This window comes from Ruditapes philippinarum, unplaced genomic scaffold, assembly GCF_026571515.1.
Source record: "Ruditapes philippinarum isolate M1 unplaced genomic scaffold, ASM2657151v2 ctg1957_1_1_1_1, whole genome shotgun sequence".
Classification (NCBI taxonomy): Eukaryota; Metazoa; Mollusca; class Bivalvia; order Venerida; family Veneridae; genus Ruditapes; species Ruditapes philippinarum.
In genome coordinates, this window is record NW_026857326.1 from 32,859 (window position 1) to 55,630 (window position 22,772).

At 30.2% G+C, this 22,772-nt stretch overlaps 1 protein-coding gene across 2 annotated transcripts; it reads right to left on the reverse strand.

Annotated features, from left to right (window-relative positions):
• Nucleotides 1-1,068: 1,068 nt before the first annotated feature.
• Nucleotides 1,069-21,842, reverse strand: LOC132749390 (multiple epidermal growth factor-like domains protein 11). Of its 2 annotated transcripts, XM_060739118.1 has the most exons (6): nt 15,436-15,881; nt 13,501-14,693; nt 12,565-12,688; nt 10,722-10,807; nt 9,918-10,033; nt 1,069-1,195 (listed from the first exon to the last, which is right to left on the reverse strand). In XM_060739118.1, the coding sequence occupies exons 2-6, from the start codon at nt 14,180-14,182 to the stop codon at nt 1,112-1,114; spliced, it is 1,092 nt and encodes a 363-aa protein (XP_060595101.1). In that variant the 5' UTR covers nt 14,183-14,693; nt 15,436-15,881; the 3' UTR covers nt 1,069-1,111. The 2 variants fall into 2 exon arrangements, with proteins under 2 accessions (XP_060595101.1, XP_060595102.1); XM_060739119.1 differs by lacking the exons at nt 13,501-14,693; nt 15,436-15,881 and adding an exon at nt 21,013-21,842.
• Nucleotides 21,843-22,772: the final 930 nt, after the last annotated feature.

A 22,772-nucleotide genomic window follows, 5' to 3' on the forward strand; every position in this document is an offset into this window, starting at 1 on the left:
AATTTTAATGAAATTTGAATGATTATTTATTAATTTTCAGTTATAGCGTACTTTTCAATAGAAAAATAAAAATCGCACCAAGAAGCAGGAGATACCGTTATAAATAAAATAAAGATATCCTGTCCCGATTTCGCGATGAACTGGATCACTATCTTTTACGAATAAATAAATAAATAAATAAACAAATAAATAAATAAATAAATAAATAAATATATAAATAAGTTATTGGAAATATCCTAAGGGGTTATGTTTTAGATGTAGGGGAAAATACTCACTTTTTATGTGCTGTCAACTTCACAAAGTTTAAAGATTTTTAATGAAATTTGTCTTGTCATTACTGGTCATAGCCCCCTTGATTATCAAAAACAAAATTACTATCCAGCGCCCGTTTACTATATATAATTTATAACGCCTGTGGTTTACCGTACGGTAAATTTTGTTATTTTTTTAATATATACATGTTTATGCAGCATTAGTGGATAAATCATTTGATTATATCTCGGTGTGGTTTTTTATTTCACAACTTTGATATACATACTGATGTCATACTGATACTGTTTTGCTGTTAAGTACCTCGGCAATCGCTACGCAAAATAAAGAACAGAGACTTCCCGTAGAGAAATCAAACTTTACTGTTTCACTTTATTGGAAAATCCTGAAAAATCTCCAAGGTGACATTTTTGTTTACAAAATTGGTGTTGTTATATTTTTCTGGTCGTTCGGGATCATTGATGCCAGCTCTATTCAGTGTTGAGTCTTGAATACCGCTCAAGCCGGTGCTAGGGGGCGTGAGGGATGTTGCACTCATTCATTATACCTCATGTACAGACTCAATCAAACCGAGTCTACAATTTTCATGTAAATTTGTTGTGATTAATGCTTCCGAGGGATCACTTTGTTTCCAGATTTTTACACGAAATTTACGAGACCACGTCGTTTTGTTAATACAAAATATTATGTTTTGAACATTATATACAAATCCGCAAAGTAATCCTTGAGACCATCTTTAATGTTTTTTTCTTTTTTTTTTTTTAGTTTTTTGTTCTTTTTTTCTTTTGTTGTTTTTCTTTCTTTGTCAATTAGTTAATTTCCATACAAAAATTACACTTCTTTATTTTGCCGATACATTGTAGTATTGGACTCCAGGATCTAATTTGACTGTGTGATCATTCGGCAATTCTGATGTCGGCACATCCTTGTAAAACAAAAAAAATACAGATATTTCATGAAAGGAAAGTGGAATACATTTATATCCTAATAAAGAGAATGAGAAAGTTCTTAAGTTTTGTAATAGTTCAATAATCATTATGCTTGCATGCACAGTTGATAAAAAGACTAAACGATTTATTGAATGTTATTTACATGATCTATCCTTTTTTATTAAAACATACCTATAACTTCAAAGAACTAAAATAAGCTAACAGTATGTATTTAATCGTAAACTTTTTAGAAATATTACCTGTAGCTGTAGAGAACTATAATCAGTGAACCGGTTTACATCAGTAGTGGTTAAACTTTCATACACAGTTGTAGGTTGATTAACATCAGCTTGTCTCGTGTCTGTGTCGGTATCATACACATTTCTAAGTTGGTTCACGTCAGCTGGTCTCGTGTCTGTGTCGATATTGGCTGCAATTGTTACAATTATGTATAAGTTTCCGTACATAAAATCACATTCTGCACACTTTGAAATTCAATAAAGAATGGAATCTAAGTTAGCATATTTCTTAAGTACTATAGTTTGATACAAATTGCAAGATATAAACTATATGATGAGACGTTGGCTTTCCATAGAGGTTTATCACAAAAATATATTTATGTTTTAGGGTAGCAGGCTACTTTTTGGACAACATCTCAGATGTTGGAGATTTTTGGTATACATACATGTTAATATGTAAGCTTTCCTTCCGCAGCTTTATTTCGTAAAGAAAGAGCGATAATATGACATCAAAGCGCCCCCTAGCGGCGGCGGCAGAATTGCGTCTTTTTATCTATAAAACTGCCTGTTTTTATCAATTCTCATTCGATTTTCCTTTTAAATTTTATAATGTTCAGTAGACGTATGCCTTTATACTGATGTCTTTCTTAAATTTTGCTGAATATACTGCGATTCTATGGTTGATTTCCCTCCGTACCTATACATCTGTTGAAAATATCGTGCATTGCATTTGAATTGTTTGACATGTAAACTATAATTAAAAACAAAATATGATTCAAAATTATGATACAATGATCAAAAGAAGATTTTTTTTGTAATAACTACCTACCTCCAACAAAGACATTATTAATATTGTAGTAGCTCAAGTCTTTATTAGATCCCAATGGAGGGCTGCTATTCTCTAGTCTTTTGAGTCTACAAGTTTCATAAAGAATAACAAAAGGTTTCTGCATATTATATACTAGGCAAATCTCACTTTTTTATATTACTAGCCACCGGAATATCTTTGCACCAATAGGGTTGTGGCAAACGTCAAAACCATTTAAAAGTTTCCTAAACTTTAATTACTCATTTCACATGATAAATTTAGTGTTAATTAACAATAATTGACTACAATTTAAGCTTGATTTACTCGCTTTCTCCTCTAAATTTACACTTTAAAAATTTGTCCGGGCGGATTTCAGCTGAATCCATCCGGAGAAATGTCGCCAACCCGGAAACATTAAAATTCCAATTGAATTATTTTGCGGCTTTGTCTATTTATTCAATTAGATTTTCTTATTTTATTTAAATTGTGGAAATGTTTTACCATATGCTAAGTGTGTATTTTAAGGTACTTTCCTGTTGAAATAGCGTTAATTTGAGCATTTTTCGGAAAATCCGATTGGATTTTTTCCATTTATTTTGACTGGAAACAATTCCGATTGGAATGCCTCCAACTGGAATTTTTTCCTACTGGATTGTTTTCTTAATATTTTCTACTGGGAATATATCCTATCGGAATTAATTCAAATTTATTAATCCAATTGGAATTTTGAAATGAAAGAATAATTTATATAAGGTAGGGTTATGTATTTCCCAGACTCAATAAAAACGAAATGAGTCGGTTAGACCACAAAAAATGAACGTTTAACAGCACTGTTGAAACAATTTTAGACTTTTGTTCTACGTTGATTAAAATTATGTATTAATAATGTTTTATCTTCTCGCAGATAATAATTATCAATATTTTTTAATGGTACTGTACATTTATAAATTATAAAGTACCACGCAATCATTTCTAAACAAGTTGCATAATTTAAAGTTTGATAATTTTGAAAAATTTGATATTCGCTTTAACTCAATCACTTTGGATTTTGATAATAATAACAATATGCTGCCATTTTATATGCGTTATAAAGTGTCGATATGCCGCAGATATCGTATAATCCAAGCAGATTTTCCGTGCACTGTTTTCTATACGTATCTGTAGTTTTGCTAGAAACTTTACGACACACATTTTTACCAACGTAAACGTTAATGTCAGTAAATATGACATGATAAATTTTACTTCATTAATTTACACGTGCAAATCGTATATGTCCTCAAGCATTTATTCGTTCAACATGTAATTTATTAGATTGCATACTGTGTAACATTGTTAGAAATTATAATTGAGTTGTGTTAAAGAATTATTAAAGTTTAAAGAAGTGAGTTGGAAGTTTTGTCTGGTAAAATTCAATTGTGTCATCTAAAAACAATTTCAGAAAGAACAAATTATTAAAGAATTTTTCCAACTGATAAAATTTTCAAAGGGAAACAGAAAATAGTGTAGCATTCTATGACATGCGTTTTATTTGTCTGTTGTTTAGAATAATTTTATTTTCGATCATTTGAATTAAGGATAAGAAAAAAACTGAAAGCATAATTAAAAACATATATATTCATTTCATTTAATGTTTTATTGTATTCGTATTTTACCTTCTTGCCAGGAGGACCACAGCAGCAACAAGTACCACTATTATAATCAGGAGAATGACACCACCTACAGCAGCACCTATTATTACTCCTTTAGTGTCATCATTTCCAGTCGCCGAATTTATATCTGTTGTATTAAATAAAACGATAAAATACATAACATATGAAAAATGTGCAATGTCTTTAATTCTTTTGTTAACTTTTTTTATCTACATGTGTATAATAATAATTATTATCATTATTACTATTAGTATAACAATCAGTGTATCTTCTCCAACAAAGAAGACAGACCTGATATAAATTTATATTATAGTATAGGTATATGGTCTATAATTCATTTATTGATATTAATAAATGTTTGAATTGTTATTGAAACACTTTAAGACTTTTATCATTTCTTATTTCTAAAGGAATGATGTTCCGTAGTGTTACATAACCCCATTGTGGAATGATAAAAAGTATGTTTCAAATAATTTGTTTCGGGTCCTTTATGTATGATGTCTTTTTCATGATGTCTTTTTCTACGTTGATCTTTAACAGTAAGTACAGAAATATTTGCTGGTGTCAATTTATTCATAGCTTTACACACCACAAGTCAAGATAAGTTATTACATCTAGATGGAAATTATAATTTTCTAGATTTTGAAACATTTCAAGAGAATTGTTGGCGTTTTTTTTTCTAATTTCTTTAAATTAATTGTGTCAGTTATTTTTGTAATTTCGTTTTTCTATATGTGTCTGATTTGTTACTTTGAGAACATATAATACGTCCATAATCAAAAGTAGCTATGTAATCGTTATAAAATAATTGTTTCATTTCAGGTTTTCCTTATGATTGTATCACAATATTTCTAACAACCATTATTCCGTTTTAATATTATTCATTACTTATATATAACAATTCAAATGAATTTTCAACCGTTCAGGATGCAGTAAGAATATAAATATCATTTTAAGCTTTTTTTCTATATATATTGTGCCACATAAACCATTACAATTTTATACGAAGGACACCTTTATCATTTTATTCATGACATATTTGAAATTATTGTATCGTAAATGCTATATCGAACATTGATGCAGGTGCTTGTTTCATGTTTTATGTATTCAAATGAATGCTGCACCATACAGTGATACAGTTGCTTGTGTGATGTCTTTACGTATTAAAATGAATGCTATACCATACATTGATACAGGTGCTTTTGTTATGACTTCCTTATTTTATGCTTTTTAAATTTATCCCGCGTCATTTTGATTTTTTAATGTAATATCAGGAATGCAACACTTCTTTTTATTTACAACAATAACTTTTTGTGAGTTCAATATGTCATCCAGCCTTCATTAGTTTCTAAGTATAAACAGGCTAAATGTGAGCTTTTCTTTTACTTCTGTTCTAATTTAAAAAGAATATCTTTATTTCAAATTAAAAAAAAATATTGTTGTTATTACTATTGTTATTGTTGTTTTAATCGGTAAAATTTTTATAATTACTTTTATCATGATTATTCTCATTGACTCATTCACTTACTTGCTTGCTTACTGTGTTAGTTTGTGTAAGATGTTATTCTGTTTATTAAATAGAAAACATTTTACCGTTGTATCCTGCCTTGCATCCTTGTAAGCAGGTCCCATGTTCTCTGTCACATGTTAAATTCACACAGTCATTGCTGCATTTCATATCACAAAAGTTTCCGTAAAAGCCAGCGACACATCCGTCATTGCAGTTTCCAGACAATAGGTCACAGCGACCATCAGGGCAGTTAACATTGCATTGTTTATTACATATTTGTCCATGAAATCCTTTCTCACATGATGAACAAATTCTATTGGAAGAGCAATTTAAGCAGTTTACGGGACACTGTTGACAACTATTTCCCCAGTGCTTTTCAATACATGCGGAACAATTTGTCATTGAATAACATGCTAAACAGGTATGTGGGCAGTTTTGGTCACAGAGATTCCCGAACTTACCGTCGATACATCTATCACATTTAACCCCGGTAAACCCCTCCTTACACCTAGGACATTCCCTCAGTATAAGTACACTTGTTATTTTCACAACCTACAGAACACGAATTAACGCAGTCGACACTCCCGTTATTCCCTACCTCACAATTATCACATAGATCAATGCTAGAACTTAAAGATGTAAGGGAAACAGTGAAAAAATATTATTTTGTTACGGCTTCTTAACTACAATATACAACATTATAAATAACTTGATACTCTCTTTTGACTTATTTAAATTTTTCATAAACATATGATAAAAATTCTGATCAAAATTGGTATTGAAATATTTTTCTCACAAGAACAATCTGCGGCGTGACAATATGTGCGATAGAGTCTATGAAAATAAATCACTGTGGAAGTCAAGATAAAATTGTAAAAGAACATACAAAATATGCAGGGAGTGGTTGGGCAAGCTTTCAATGGAGTTCTTTAATCTAATGATAAAGCACGCATACCGACCGAGTAACATGTAAATGATTGTATATATAAAATAATTTTTTTCTTTTATATTTAGAATTTGTGAAAATGGGAAATAAAGTGTAATTACATTTATTTTACTTTTGCGTAGATATACATATACAATCTTCAAGTGTTCAGTCGAAAATGCATTATCATTTCTCTTCATGCATGTAATAGTTAAAAAAAACATTTTTATTTGATGTTATACACCATTGCTCAATACAAAATGTGTACATCAGAGTCAAATGAAATAAAATAATCATCGCAAGTATTAATTTATTGAAATTACATGATTACGTTTTACTCATAATTTAGAAATGTTTAAACACGAAAGTGAACCTGTATGCTGTTAGGTATGTAATATAAAAGTAGTCATATGCTGATTATAATGATGTTTAAAACATACCTGTGTCACATAAAAGTAAAACTAGTCCCAGCAAAGTTTTCTTCATTTTTATATCTCCAACATTCATTTGCTTATGTGTTCAGAATAAAAAAGACCTAAAATGACATCAATATTTATCCATAACATGAAAGCGGTTGGTTTGAAGTCGCAGCACACACGAAAGATCATGTTTCAATTAGACCCGTGGTTATATAGCACATTGTTTATAATTTGACACGTTGTTATATAACACTTTGTTTTCAAATGAACAACGTGTTTATACAACACTTTGTTTTCAATAAGACAACGTGGTTATATAGCACTTTGTTTTTCAATGAGACAACATTATTACATTACTTTTTGTTTTAAATTAGACAACGTGGTTATATGACACTTTCTTTTCAATTAGACAACGTGGTTATATGACACTTTGTTTTCAAATAAACAACGTGATTATATAGGCATCTTATAACAATTTAAATAAAGATTGAAGGTACGCGACGATTTCGAAATGGACTTACAAATGTTTTAGGTAGAGGTATTATAAGTGGAAGAGAAACATAGAATTTAATCAATAAATATCTTATGTAATTACATGTATTAAGAAAAGAAGAGAGATTAAAAGTATGCATTTAAAGGTAGTAATCTCATATTTACCTGGAGTTTATCACGTGTTATCAATCAATTAGTCTTTGATAATTGTATGATTACTGTCAACACTCAGATTTTTCACATATCACTTATCAATATAATAAAATATCATCACCACATTTAGCAAAACAAACGTTTTGCTATGATTTTAAATAAAATTCGTTAAATAGGAAGTAGCTAATGGTTCAGTAAATTTTAGATTTACAAAACCAACCAAAACTAATTTAAAAGTAAATGTTGTATGAGATTCATACTGGATAATTGATTCCGCATCATTGAGAACTTTCATTAAATCATCTTTACTGTAACACACCTTCATATGAAAAGTATTACATGTTTATCTTAATTATTCCTTTTCACATGCTTTGAATATATCACAAGCCTCATATGATCATAATATTATTATTAAAAAGTCAGAGAAAAAACACAAAAAGCAACAACAACAACAAAAACAAATTAAGTGTTCGGTTAACCGCTGGCCTTATGTAAGTATAAAGTATATCAAAAATGATTTGTTTCATCTTGTAAAAGAAAAAAATCTGCATCATGCTCATATAGTATATGTTACAGCAATAGCGATTCACTACACACTGGGGGCGTCCGTGGCCGAGTGGTTAAGGTCGTTGACTTCAAACCACTTGCGTCTCACCGCTGTGGGTTTGAATCCCCGACAGGGACTTTAGATTCTATCATGTGAGGAAGCTATCCAGCTAGGCTAGCTTACGGTGCTCAGGTGCCCGTTCGTGCCTGAAAAAATGCACGGAGGGGCAACTGAGGTCTTCCTCCGCCAATAAAGCTGAAACGTCGCCAAATGACCTATACTGTGTCGGTGTGACGTAAAACCCGAATCAAACAAAAACAAAAACTACACACTGAACTTATTCTTTCAAGAGTGAATATTAAGTTATCTCTCCAAATGACTGTTTAGAACAATTATTAAACAGAGTGGAAATGTCAGAAACTTTTTCATCTAAGTCGTTCTGTACAACTATGCTTTTTTCTAATACTTCATCAAGCATTTATTCAATTCAGAGATTTTAGATAGGTCAAGATTTTCGGAAAATGTATGGGCATTCTTGTTATCCTATAATTTAGTTTTAAGAGTTAATGGTTCAAACAATATTTCATAAGGAATACAAAAATTGTTTTTAGGCCTGATACTTATCACTGCTTCTAAGTCGGAATGAACATCAGAGTATAAGCTACAGAAATCATGTACTTTAAAATTTAAAACATTCTCAAAAACAAATGATGATGATATAAAATAATCAACAGTAATCGAATTCTTACATGTTAATTTTGGACCCCAACTCTACCATTCCATATAAACATATTGTTATTTTTACATAGTTCAATCAACTGATTTCCATAATGATTTACAGTATTATCTATACAAATTCTATTTACAGGTACATCAAATAGCTCAAAATTTTTCATTATTTCATTTTCTTCGGTTTCAACATATTATAAATCGCACATGTTAGAAATAAATAAGTCAACAGGCGTAAAATCTTTTAAACTACGGCATCGTGCTTTATAATCACCAAACAACAGAAAATGTTTATGTTTATAAAATATCTAAATATTTCATTTTGTATATCAAAAAAGGTTCACTGTGAGAATTTTTCGCACTAACTGGCGGTATATATACAATTCCACATTTTAGATCCTCTACATGAGAACTACAATTTGAACCGTATATTTCATTTGAAATTGTGAACAATTTAATCAGATTACATTTGTTATTACTCTCAACATCAACATATGGTGCTAAATGTGTTTTAATCAATAATGCCATTCCACCTGATCGATAATTTGAAAGCTTTATTCTATTAAACATATGAACTAAAAATCCAGGAACATTAATTACATCAGTATCATCTGTTTTAGTTTCCTGTAGACCTATAATATCATAGTTATTGATAAAAGTGAGAAATTCATGGCATTTAAGTTTTGTGACTAATCCACAAACATTCAAAGACAATCTGCAAAGTAATCCTTGAGACCATCTTTAATTTTGTTGTTGTTGTTGTTGTTGTTGTTTTGTTGTTTTTTTTGTTGTTGTTTTTTTGCTGTTTTTCTTTCTTTGTCAATTAGTTAATTAATTTCCATTCAAAACATTACAAAATACTTCTTTATTTTGCCGATACATTGTAGTATTGGACTCCAGGATCTAATTGGACTGTGTGATCATTCGGCAATTCTGGTGTCGGCACATCATTGTAAAACAAAAAAAAAATACAGATATTTCATGAAAGGAAAGTGGAATACATTTATATACTAATAAAGAGAAAGAGAGAGTTCTTAAGTTTCGTAAAAGTTTCAATAAGCATTATGCTCGCATGTGCAATTGATAGAAAGACTAAACGATTTATTGAATGTTATTTCTTTTATCAAAACATACCTTTAATTTTTAATTAGCATTATGATCGCATGCACAATGAATAAAAGTACTAAACGATTTATTGAATGTTATTAACATGATCTAACAGAATGTGTTTAATCGTAAAATATTACCTGTAGCTGTAGAGAACTATAATCAGCGAACCGGTTTGAACAAGCAGTGGTTAAACTTTCATACACAGTTGTAGGTTGGATAACGTCAGCTTGTCTCGTGTCTGTGTCAGTATTGGCTGCAATGGTTACAATTATGTTTAAGTTTCCGTACATAAAATCACATTCTGCACACTTTTAAATTCAATAAAGAATTGAATCTAAGTTAACATATTTCTTACTATAGTTTGATACAAATCGTACCCAACTTTAACCAAGATATAAAATATGATGAAACGTTGGCTTTCCATAGCAATTGAGCTATATCACAAAAATATATGTATGTCGAAAGGTAACTCGCTACTTTCCGACCAAAATTGGACATCTCAGATCTTTATTATTGGTATGCAAACAGGTTGAGAGGTAGGTTTTAATTCCGCAGCTTTATTTTAAGAGCGTTAATATAACCCAAAAGCGCCCCCTATCGGCGGTGGCAGAATTGCGTCTTTCTATCTATAAAACTGCCTGTTTTTATCAATTCTCATTCGATTTTCTTTATTTAAATTGTATAATGTTCAGTATACGTATGCCATTATATTGATTTCTTTTTTAAAATTTTGCTGAATATACTGCGATTCTACGGTTAATTTCCCTCCGTACCTATACATCTGTTGAAAATATCGTGCATTGCATTTGATTTGTTTGACATGTAAACTATAATTAAACAAATTTATGATTCAAAAATATGATACAATAATAATAAAGTTTGTTTGTGTAATTCAGAAAAAAACAAAAGTTAAAAAGGTAGTTAATATATAAACCACCTACCCCCAACAAAGGCATTATTAATGTTGTAGTAGCCCAGGTCTTTATTGGATTCCAAAGGAGTTCTGCTATTCTCTAATCTTTTGAGTCTACAAGTTTCATAAAGAATAACTATAGTTTTCTGCATAATATATAATAGGCAAATCTTACTTTTGTTTACAAACCACCAGAAAATCTTTGCAGCACCAGGATTGTTGCAAACTTCATTACCATTTAAATGTCTCCTAAACATTTATAAATCATTTCACATGATAAATTAAGGGTTAATTAACAATTATTGACTTTAATTTAAGCTTTATTTATTTGCTTTCTCGTCTAAATTTACACTTTAAAACATTTGTCCGGGCGGATTTCAGCTGAATCCATCCGGAAAATTGTCACCCACCCGGACAAATTAAAATTCCAATCGAATTATTTTGCGGCATTGTCTATTTATTCAATCAGATTTTTTGATTTTTTATTTAATTGTGAAATGCCTCGCCATAATATTATGTATGTATTTTAGTGTGCTTTCCTGTTGAATAGCGTTAACTAGATTTTTTCCATTTATTTTAACTGGGAAAAAAAATCCGGTTGGAACTGGATTTTTTCCTATTCGATTTTTTTTTCTCAATATTTTCTACTGGGAATTTATCCTATGGGAATTATTCAAATTTATTAATCCAATTGGAATTTTGAAAAGAAAGAATAATTTATATAAGGTAGGGTTATGTATTTCCCAGACTCAATTAAGACGAAATAAGTCGGTTGGACCATTAAAAATGAACGTTTAACAGCATTGTTGAAACAATTTCAGGCATTTGTTTTACGTTGATTAAAACGATTTATTAATAATTTTTCATCATCTCGCAGATAATAATTATCTATATTTCTTTATTGTACTGTACATAAATAAATTTTAAAGTACTACGCAATCATTTCTAAACAAGTTGCATAATTTAAAGTTAACAAAAACTTGATATTCGCTCAATCATTTTGGATTTTGATAGTCACATTTCAGCGATTTCTGTTAATATCTTGCGTGACCATCAACCGATTTGAATCTGTGAATTTGATTAGGAAATGGATCTGTTTGCTGAAAAAGTTATTCCTTTCTAGCAAATACCCAAACCGAAAAATATCTGATAGGTACCAAATAATGTATATTTATGTAAAACTTATGTCAAAATTAAAAGTATACATGCTTCCCTTATCTTAAGGTCGATTCTTGAAAGTGGTATTGCAAAATATATCTCTGTTATTTTTAGAGTAAAATGTCCTGAAACAAAATATGATGCTACAAATTTCTTCACGTTTCAAATTTTAAAATTTATCTAAAACCTTTGATTTGTTATATAAGAACATCTTGTAAATAAACATTTTGTATTCTAAAGAAAATTTTCTATATAAACTTTACGACAAACATTTTTTACCAAAGTAAAAATTAAAATATAAATATGGAATGAAACAATTTACTTCAATAATTTACACGTGCAAATCGTGAATGCCCTTAAGCATTTATTCGTTCAAAGCGTAATTGATAAGATTGCATACTGTATAACATTTTTAGAAATTTGAATTTGAATTGTGTCAAATTTGTGTCAAAGTGAATTGAAGGTTTTGGTAATTAAAAGTCATCTAAAAACAATTTCAATAATAACAGAATATTAAAGATTTTTTCCAAGTGATAAATTTCAAAGCGAATCAGACCTAACGTAAAATATTGTCACGGTCTATGTATTGCTTTATATTCGTCCGTTGTTCAGGATAATTTTATTTCCGATTTATTGAATTAAGGATAAAAACTGAAGGCATAACTTAAAACAAATATTTATTTTATTATATGTATTATTGTTCTTGTATTTACCTTCTTGCCAGGAGGACCACAGCAGCAACAAGTACCACTATTATTATCAAAAGAATGCAACCACCTACCGCAGCACCTATTATTACTCCTTTAGTGTCTTCATTTCCAGTCGCCGAATTTATAGCTATTGTATTAAATAAAACGATAAAATACATAACATATGAAAATGTGCAATATCTTCAATTCTTTTGTAAACTTATTTTATCTATATGTATAATAATAATAATTATTATCATTATTACTACTAGTATAACAATCAGTACATCTCCTCCCACAAAGAAACAGACATACCTGATATAAATTTATATTATAGTATAGGTATATGGTCTATAATTCATTTATTGATATTGATAAATGTTTGAAATGTTATTGAAACAATTTCAGACTTTTAGAATTTCTTATTTCTAAAAGAATAATGTTCCATAGTGTTCCATAACCCCGTTGTGGAATGATAAAAAGTATGTTTCAAATAATTTGTTTCGGGTCCTTAATGTTAATAAAAAATCCAAGATAAAACAAAATGGCTGCCATTTTCCAGTTTCTTGCAGAAATCTATATCATTTTTTTTATCCCTGCTTTATTAGCCAATCAAATTACTTCAAATGCGGACTTTATATCTATATCACTTTTCGGCCCGGGGCCGAAAAAGTGATATGGATATTGGCCCTGTTTTAAGGCAGGCTATTGTGTTATTGAACGTGGCAGGTAAATTTTTTATAGGACTAATGACGTATAGTTATTTAATAACATGTTATCTTTATTTCAAATTGAAAAAAATATTGTTGTTATTACTATTGTTATTATTGTTTTAATCGGTAAAATTGTTATACTTACTCTTATCATAATTATTCTTATTGACTCATTCACTTACTTGCTTGCTTAATGTGTAAGTTTGTGTAAGATAATATATTGTTTATTAAATAGAAAACATTTTACCGTTGTGTCCTGTCTTGCAAGTCCCATGTACTCTGTCACATGTTAAATTCACACAGTCATTGCCGCATTTCATATCACAAAGGTTCCCGTAAAAGCCAGCGACACATCCGTCATTGCAGTTTCCAGACAATAGGTCACAGCGACCATGAAGGCAGTTAACATTGCATTGTTTATTACATATTTGTCCATGGAATCCTTTCTCACATGATGAGCAAATGTTATTGGAAGAGCAATTTAAACAGTTTGTGGGACATTGTTGACAGCTGTTTCCCCAGTGCTTTTCAATACATGCGGAACAACTTGTCATTGAATAACATGCTAAACAGGTAAGTGGACAGTTTTGGTCACAGAGATTCCCGAACTTACCGTCGATGCATCTATCACATTTAACCCCGGTAAACCCCTCCTTACAGCTTGGGCATTCCCCAGTATAAGTACAGTTTTTATTTTCACAACCTACAGAACAAGAATCAACGCATCCGTACTTTCCTACCTCACATGTCTCACATAGATCACCTGTAAACCCATTTTTACATTGTGTGCAAACATCGTACGATGTACATGATATACAATTATTTCTACATTTATGTTGACAGTTGTAGGTTACAACATTGCTGGATGGGTATTGTCTCCCATTGTAATATCCATCATTGCATATACTACAGATAAATATGAAGTGCATGAAATACAGTTGTCTGGGCACGATAAACTACAATCATCTTTATATTGATTCCTTTCCGGATTACGACCAATATAGTAGCCATATTTGCACGTGTGACATGTGCTTACATCAGAACATGTTGCACAATTATTACTGCAAGCATGTCGACAGTTGTAGGTTACAACATCGCTGGATGGGTATTGTCTCCCATTGTAATATCCATCATTGCATATGCTACAGTTAAAATATGAAGCGCATGAAATACAGTTGTCTGAGCACGATAAACTACAATCGTCTTTATATTGATTATTATCAGGATTACGACCAATATAGTAGCCATTTTTGCATGTGTTACAACTGCTTACACCAGAACATGTCACACAATTGTTACTACAAGCATGTATACAACTGTCACTATGATACCCGTCAATACAACCATCCAAGCAAACAGCGTCTACATTGATGTTGTATTCACATCTTGAAGTACCATTTATACAACAGTTACACCAGCCACATTCATTCAATGCTAGAACTTAAAGATGTAAGGGAAAAAGTGAAGAATATTATTTTGTTACGGCTTCTAAACAACAATGTATAACATTTCATATAACTTGATACTCTCTTTTGACTTATTTAAATTTTTCATAAACATGTGATAAAAATTCTGATTAAAAGTCAAAGTATTGAATTATTTTTCTCACAAGAACATTCTGTGGAATGACAATATCTGCGATAGACTCTTTGAAAATAAATAAATGTAGAAGTCAAGATAAATTTGTAAATGAACATATAAAATATGTAGGGAGTGGTGTGTGCAAGCTTTTAATTGAGTTATTTAATCTAATGATAAAGCACGCATACCAACCGAGTAACATGTAATGAATGTGATTGTATATATATAAAATATTTTTTCTGTTATATTTAAAGTTTGTGAAAATGGGAAATAAAGTGTAATAGTAGTTATTTTACCTTAGCGTAGATATACATATACAATCTTCAAGTGTTTAGTCGAAAATGCATTATCATTTCTCTTCATGCATGTTATAGTTACAAAACATTGTTATTTGATATTATACACCATTGCTCAATACAAAATGTGTACATCAGAGTCAAATGATATAAAATAATCATCGCAAGTGTAAATTTATTGAAATTACATGATAACGTTTTACTTATAATTTAGAAATGTTTATTCACGAAAGTGAACCTGTATGCTGTTAGGTATGTTATATAAAAGTAGTCATATGCTGATTATAATAATATTTAAAACATACCTGTGTCACATAAAAGTAAAACTAGTCCAAGCAAAGTATTCTTCATTTTTATATCTCCACCATTCATTTGCTCAATGTGTTCAGAATAAAAAAGGCCTAAAATGACATCAATATTTATCCATATTTATCCATAACATGAAACTGATTGATTTGAAGTCGCAACACACATAAAATGCCATGTTTCAATTACACACGTGGTTATATAGCACATTGTTTCTAATTTGACACGTTGTTATATATCACTTTCTTTTCAAATAAACAACGTGTTTATACAACACTTTGTTTTCAATAAGACAACGTGGTTATATAACACTTTGTTTTTCAATGAGACAACGTGGTTATATAGCACATTCTTTTCAATTAGACAACGTGGTTATATAGCACTTTGATTTTCAATTAGACAACATTATTATATTACTCTTTGTTTTTAATTAGACAACGTGGTTATATGACACTTTCTTTTCAATTAGACAACGTGGTTATATGACATAATCTTTTCAAATAAACAACGTGGTTATATAGGCATCTTTTAACAATTTAGATAAAGATACGCGACGATTTCGAAATGGACTTACAAATGTTTAAGTTAGAGGTATAATAAGTGGTAGAAACATAGAATTTTAATCAATAACTATCATATGTAATTATTAAGAAAAAAAGAGAGAGAAAAAATGTATGTATTTAAATGAAGAATTCTCATATTTACCTGGAGTAAATCACGTGTAAACAATCAATTAGTCTTTGATAATTGAATGATTACTATCAACACTCAGATTTGTCATATATCATTTATCAATATAAGAAAATATCATCACCACATTTAGTGGGACAAACGTTCCGCTATGATTTTAAATAAGATTTGTTAAATAAGGAAGTAGCTTATGGTTCAGTAACTGTTAGATTTACAAAACCAACCAAAACTAATTTAAAAGTAAATGTTGTATAAGATTCGTACTGGATAATTGATTCCGCATCATTGAGAACTTTCATAAAATCACATTGACTGTAACACACCTTCATTTGAAAAGTATTATAACTTAACTTTTTTAATATAACAATATATTACCAACCTCATATCATTGTATTAACATTGAAAAGACAAGTGAAACACAAAAAAGCAACAACAAAAATGTGTTTGGATAACCGCTGACTTTATGTCAGTTTACTGTATAAAAAAAATGTTGGCATCTTGCTGATATAGTATATGTTTCAGCAATAGCGAACTAATTCACGTGTAAGAGTGAATATTGGTAAAATCATAACAAGATGATTATGCTTTTAACTCATGTTTACCTAAATCTGTACCATAATCTTGATTTTTACGCACCAGGATATCAAATTTAAATACTTACTTGATATATAAACCGTGGACCTTTTGATATTTCAATGTATTTAGTTTAAACATATTTATTTCAATATTTTACATATTTTACATTTTATGTTACATTAAATTGAAAGGGATTAGAACGAAAGAAAATTTGTATGGTTCCTCTCCCTTCAATGTATTTGACTTGAATGCATTCAGTCAAGACTAAGTATTAAGTGAGCAATAAAATAATGGAATGCTCTAAATAAAGACGAACATTTATGCTTCTTAAATAACGAGAAGCGAGCACTGACATCGGACCCCGACAATATAGCCGATTTCGAGCTTGGTTTGAATTCCCAGCCAGGTTTGAATTTCGAAACTGGTTTTAATTTCGAGTCAGCTCGTAGATCGATATCTATTAAAATCGTGTTTACTTTGACATTCGAGCCAGCTCTGAGATCGAAAGTTAAAATATTTTGAAGATTAATTTCGAACTAACGTTGATCTTTGATTGAAATTAAAACATCTCAAAGCTTTAATTCGGGCTGTAGTTTGAATTTCGAGGCAATCCGAAGATTGGAATTCAAAAGTGATATCAATGAAATTTCGTGCTTCAGTTGAATTTAGTAGCAGCTGGAAGATTTAAAGTTTTTAAACGCTGAATTTCGAGATGGGTTGTACATCATATATTTTTTTGTTGGGGTTTACGTCCCCACAACACAGTAGAGGCCATATGGCGACTTTTCCGCAAGCTAATCCTTAAGGCCATCTTAAATGTTTTTGTTTTTTTTGTTTCTTTCTCTTTTTTTGCTGTTTTTTCTTTCTTTGTCAATAAGTTAATTAATTTCCATTCAAAAAATACAAAATACTTCTTTTTTTGCTGATACATTGTAGTATTTGACTCCAGGATCTAATTTGACTATGTGATCATTCGGCAATTATGATGTCGGCACATCCTTATAAAACATAAAAATACAGATATTACATGAAAGGAAAGTGCATTTATATACTAATAAAGAGAATGAGAAAGTGCTTGGATCCCAAAGGAGTGATGCCAGTCTCTAATTTTTTGAGTCTACAAGTTTCATAAAGAATTACAAAAGGTTTTTGCATAATATATACTATTCAAATCTCACTTTTGTATATAAACAACCACCAGAAAATCTTTGCAGCACCAGGATTGTTGCAAACTTCATTACCATTTAAATGTCTCCTAAACATTTATAAATCATTTCACAGGATACATTTAGGGTTAATTAACAATAATTGAAAATATAACAACACTGAAGTGAACAACGGGGCAACTTTTCACAGCCGCCACACGGCACTTGACACCCGTTGTTGTGAAGTATAAAACTCTGGAAACAAAGTAATCCCTCGGAAGCATTAATCACAACAAAATTACATAATAATTGCAGACTGGGTTTCAAATTTTAGAATTTGTCTAAAACCTTTAATTGTTATAATTATAAGAACATCTTTTATGCAAACGCATGATATATTATTAATTTGTTGTTTTTCTTTTAAATGAACATTTTGTAATTAAAGATATTTTTTTTTTGTAAAATTAAATTTGATGCAGAGTAAATGTGATTGAGATATTTTAATAACTATATGCTGCCATTTTATCCATAAGTTTTGCTAGAAACATTACGACAAACATTTTTACCAACGTAAAAGTTTATGTCAGTAAATATGACTTAATAATTTTTACTTCAATAATTTACACCTGTAAATCGTGAATGCCCTCAAGCATTTATTCGTTCAACATGTAATTTATTCGACTGCATACTGTGTAACTTTTTTAGAAATTTTAATTGAATTGTGTGAAAGGTTATAGAATTATCAAAAAGAAGTGAGTTGGAAGTTTTGTCTGGTCGAATTCAATTGCTTCAACAATTTTCAAAACAAACAGGATATTGAAGAAATTTTTAAAATTTTCCAACTGATAAATTTCAAAACCAATCAGGCATAACGTCACATGTTGTAACATCCTATTGCATTCGATGTTGAGGATAATTTTATTTTTCGATCAATTTAATTAAAATGTATATTTATTTCATTTAATGTATTATTGTTCTGGTATTTTACCTTCTTGCCAGGAGGACCACAGCAGCAACAAGTACCACTATTATAATCATGAGAATGACACCACCTACAGCAGCACCTATTATTACTCCTTTAGTGTCTTCGTTTCCAGTCGCCGAATATAGAGTTGTTGTATTAAAATAAAAACGATAAAATACATAACATATGAACAATGTAAAATGAGCCGCGTCATGACAAAACCATCATAATGGGTTTGCGACCAGCATGGATCCAGACCAGCCTGCGCATCCGCGCGGTCTGATCAGGATCCATGCTGTTCGCTTTCCAACTCTATAACAAGTAGAGAAGCATGGCTCCTGATCAGACGGCGCGGATGCGAAGGCTGGTCTTGATCCATGCTGGTCGCAAACCCATTATATTGGTTTTTGTCGCGACGCGACTCAAATGTCTTCAATTCTTTTGTTATCTTATTTTTTCTACATGTGTATAATAACAATTATTATCATTATTCCTACTACTATTATAACATTCAGTACATCTACTCCAACAAAGAAGACAGACCTGATATAAATTTATATTATAGTATAGGTATATGGTTTATAATTCATTTATTGATATTAATAAATGTTTGAAATGTTATTGAAACAATTTAAGACTTTTAGAAGAATTTCTTATTTCTAAAGGAATAGTGTTCCATAGTGTTCCATAACCCCATAATAGAAAAAAAAAGTATGTTTCAAATAATGTTTTCTTGTCTTTTATGCATGATGTCTTTTTCTGCGTTTATCTTTAATAGTAAATACGTTTTATTATAGATCAGAAATATCTGCTGGTGTCAATTTATTCATAGCTTTATGTTCCACAAGTCAAGGTAAGTTATTACATCTAGATGGAAAGGATAACCATTTTAGATTTTGAAACATTTCAAAAGAATTGTTGTTGTTGTTTTTTTTTCGAATTTCTTTAAATTAATTGTGTCAGTTATTATTGTAATTTCGTTTTTCTATATAGGTCTGATTTGTTACTAATGCATCCATAATCAAAAGTAGCTATGTAAGCGTTATAAAATAATTGTTTCATTTCAGGTTTTCCTTATGATTGTATCACAATGTTTCTAACAACCATAAGTCCGTTTTAATATTATTCATTACTTATATATAACAATTCAAATGAATTTTCATCCGTTCTGGATGCAGTAAGAATACAAATATCATTTTCCAAAATTTTAAAATTAAAGTCTTTTTTTTCTTAATTTATTGGCACTTAAACCATTACAATTCTATACGAAGGACACCTTTATAATTTTATTCATGATTGATTTGAAATCATTGTATCGTGAATACTACACCGAACATTGTTACAGTTGCTTGTATTATGTCTGTCTTTATGTGTTCAAATGAATGCTAGACCATACACTAATACAGTTGCTTGTATTATTTCTTTATGTATTCAAATGTATGCTACATCGTACATTGATACAGCCGCGTGTGTTATTTTTTTATGTATTTAAATGTATGCTACATCGTACATTGATACAGCGGCGTGTGTTATTTCTTTATGTATTAAAATGTATGCTACATCGTTCATTGATACAGCGGCGTGTGTTATTTCTTTATGTATTCAAATGTATGCTACATCGTACATTGATACAGCGGCGTGTGTTATTTCTTTATGTATTCAAACGTATGCTACATCTTACATCGATAGAGCTAATTGTTCTATGTCTTTATGAATTTCAAGTAGATACTACTTCCATATATTTTGTTTGCAATTAATTCGGTATACTTTTAATGTTTGTGTCAAACTTACATTGAATCCCTTTTCAAACAACGTCTTTTTTCATGCTTTATTAAATTCATCCCGCATCGTTTTGATTTTTTAATGTTATATCAGGAATGCAACACTTTTTTTATATGGTTTACAGCAATACCTTTTTGTGAGTTAAATATTTCATCCAGCCCACATTAGTTTCTAAGTATTAACAGGTTAAATGTGAATTTTTCTTTTATTTCCGCTCTACTTTTAAAAATATCTTTCTTTCAAATTAAAAAAAAAATATTGTTGTTATTACTATTTTTATTGTTGTTTTAATCGGTAAAATTGTTATAATTACTTTATTCATAATTATTCTTATTGAATCATTCACTTAATTACTTGCTTGCTTACTGTGTTAGTTTGTGTAAGATGTTATACTGTTTATTAAATAGAAAACATTTTACCGTTGTATCCAGCCTTGCAGCCATGTAAGCACGTCCCACGTACTCTGTCACATGTTAAATTCACACAGTCATTGCCGCATTTCATATCACAAGGGTTTCCATAAAAGCCATTGACACATCCGTCATTGCAGTTTCCAGAGAGTAGGTCACAGCGACCATCAAGACAGTTAACATTGCATTGTTTATTACATATTTTCCCATGGAATTCTGTGTCACATGATGAGCAAATGCTATTGGAGGAACAATTTAAACAGTTTACGGGACATTGTTGACAGGCTCGTCCCCAGTGCTTTCCAATACAGTCAGAACAATTTGTCAATGAGAACATGCCAAACAGGTAAGATGACAGCCTTGGTCACAGAGATTCCCGAACATACCGTCGATACATCTATCACATTTAACCCCGGTAAATCCCTCCTTACACCTTGGACATTCCCCAGTATAAGTACACTTTTTATTTTCACAGCCTATGGAACACGAATTAACGCAGCCGTACTTTCCTATCTCACAATTATCACATAGATCACCTTTAAACCCAGTTTTACATTGTGTACAATTATCGTATGTTGTACATGATATACAATTATCTCTACATTTATGTTGACAATTGTAGGTTACAATATCGCTCGATGGGTATTGTCTCCCATTGTAATATCCATCATAGCATATGCTACAGTTATAATAATATGAAGTGCATGAAATGCAGTTGTCCGGGCACGATAAACTACAATCTTTTGTATATTTATTATTTTCTGGATGACGACCAATATAGAAGCCCTTCTTGCATGTGTAACAACGGTTTACACCAGAACATGTCACACAATTGTTACTACAAGCATGCATACAACTGTCACTATGATATCCATCAATACAACCATCCAAGCAAACACTGTCTTCATTGTTGTTGTATTCACATCTTGAAGTTCCATTTATGCAACAGTTACATCTGCCACATTCATTGAATGCTAGAACTTAAAGATATAAAGGAAACAGTGAAAATTACTAAAATGTTACTGCTTCTAAACAACGGTGTATAACACTTCAAAAAAGTTGATACCAAATCTATTTTAACTTACTATAATTTTTTATAAACATCTGACAAAAATTCTGATCAATAATGAAAGAACTGAAATATGTTTTTTCACAAGAACAATATGCAGAGTGACAATAAATGCGATAGATTCTATGAAAATAAATAAATGTGGAAGTCACGATAAAATTGTAAATGAACATAAAAGATATGCAGGGCGTAGTTGGGCAAGCTTTTAATGGAGTTCTTTAATCTAATGATAAAGCACGCATACTAACCGAGTAACATGTAATGAATGTGAATGTATATATAAAATATTTTTTCTATTATATTTAAAATGTGTGAAAATGGGAAATAAAGTGTAATAGTAGTTATTTAACTTTAGCGTAGACATACATATACAATCTTCAAGTGTTTAGTCGAAAATGCATTATCATTTCTCTTCATGCATGTTATAGTTACAAAACATTTTATTTGATATTATACACCATTGCTCAATTCAAAATGTGTACATAAGAGTCAAATAAAATAAAATAATCATCGCAAGTGTTTACTTATTTAATGTACATAATTACGTTTTACTAACAATTTAGAAATGTTTATACACAAAAGTGAACCTGTATGTCGTGATGTATTTGATATAAAAGTAGTCATATGCTGATTATAATAATGTTTAAAACATACCTGTGTCACATAAAAGTAAAACTAGTCCCAGCAAAGTTTTCTTCAT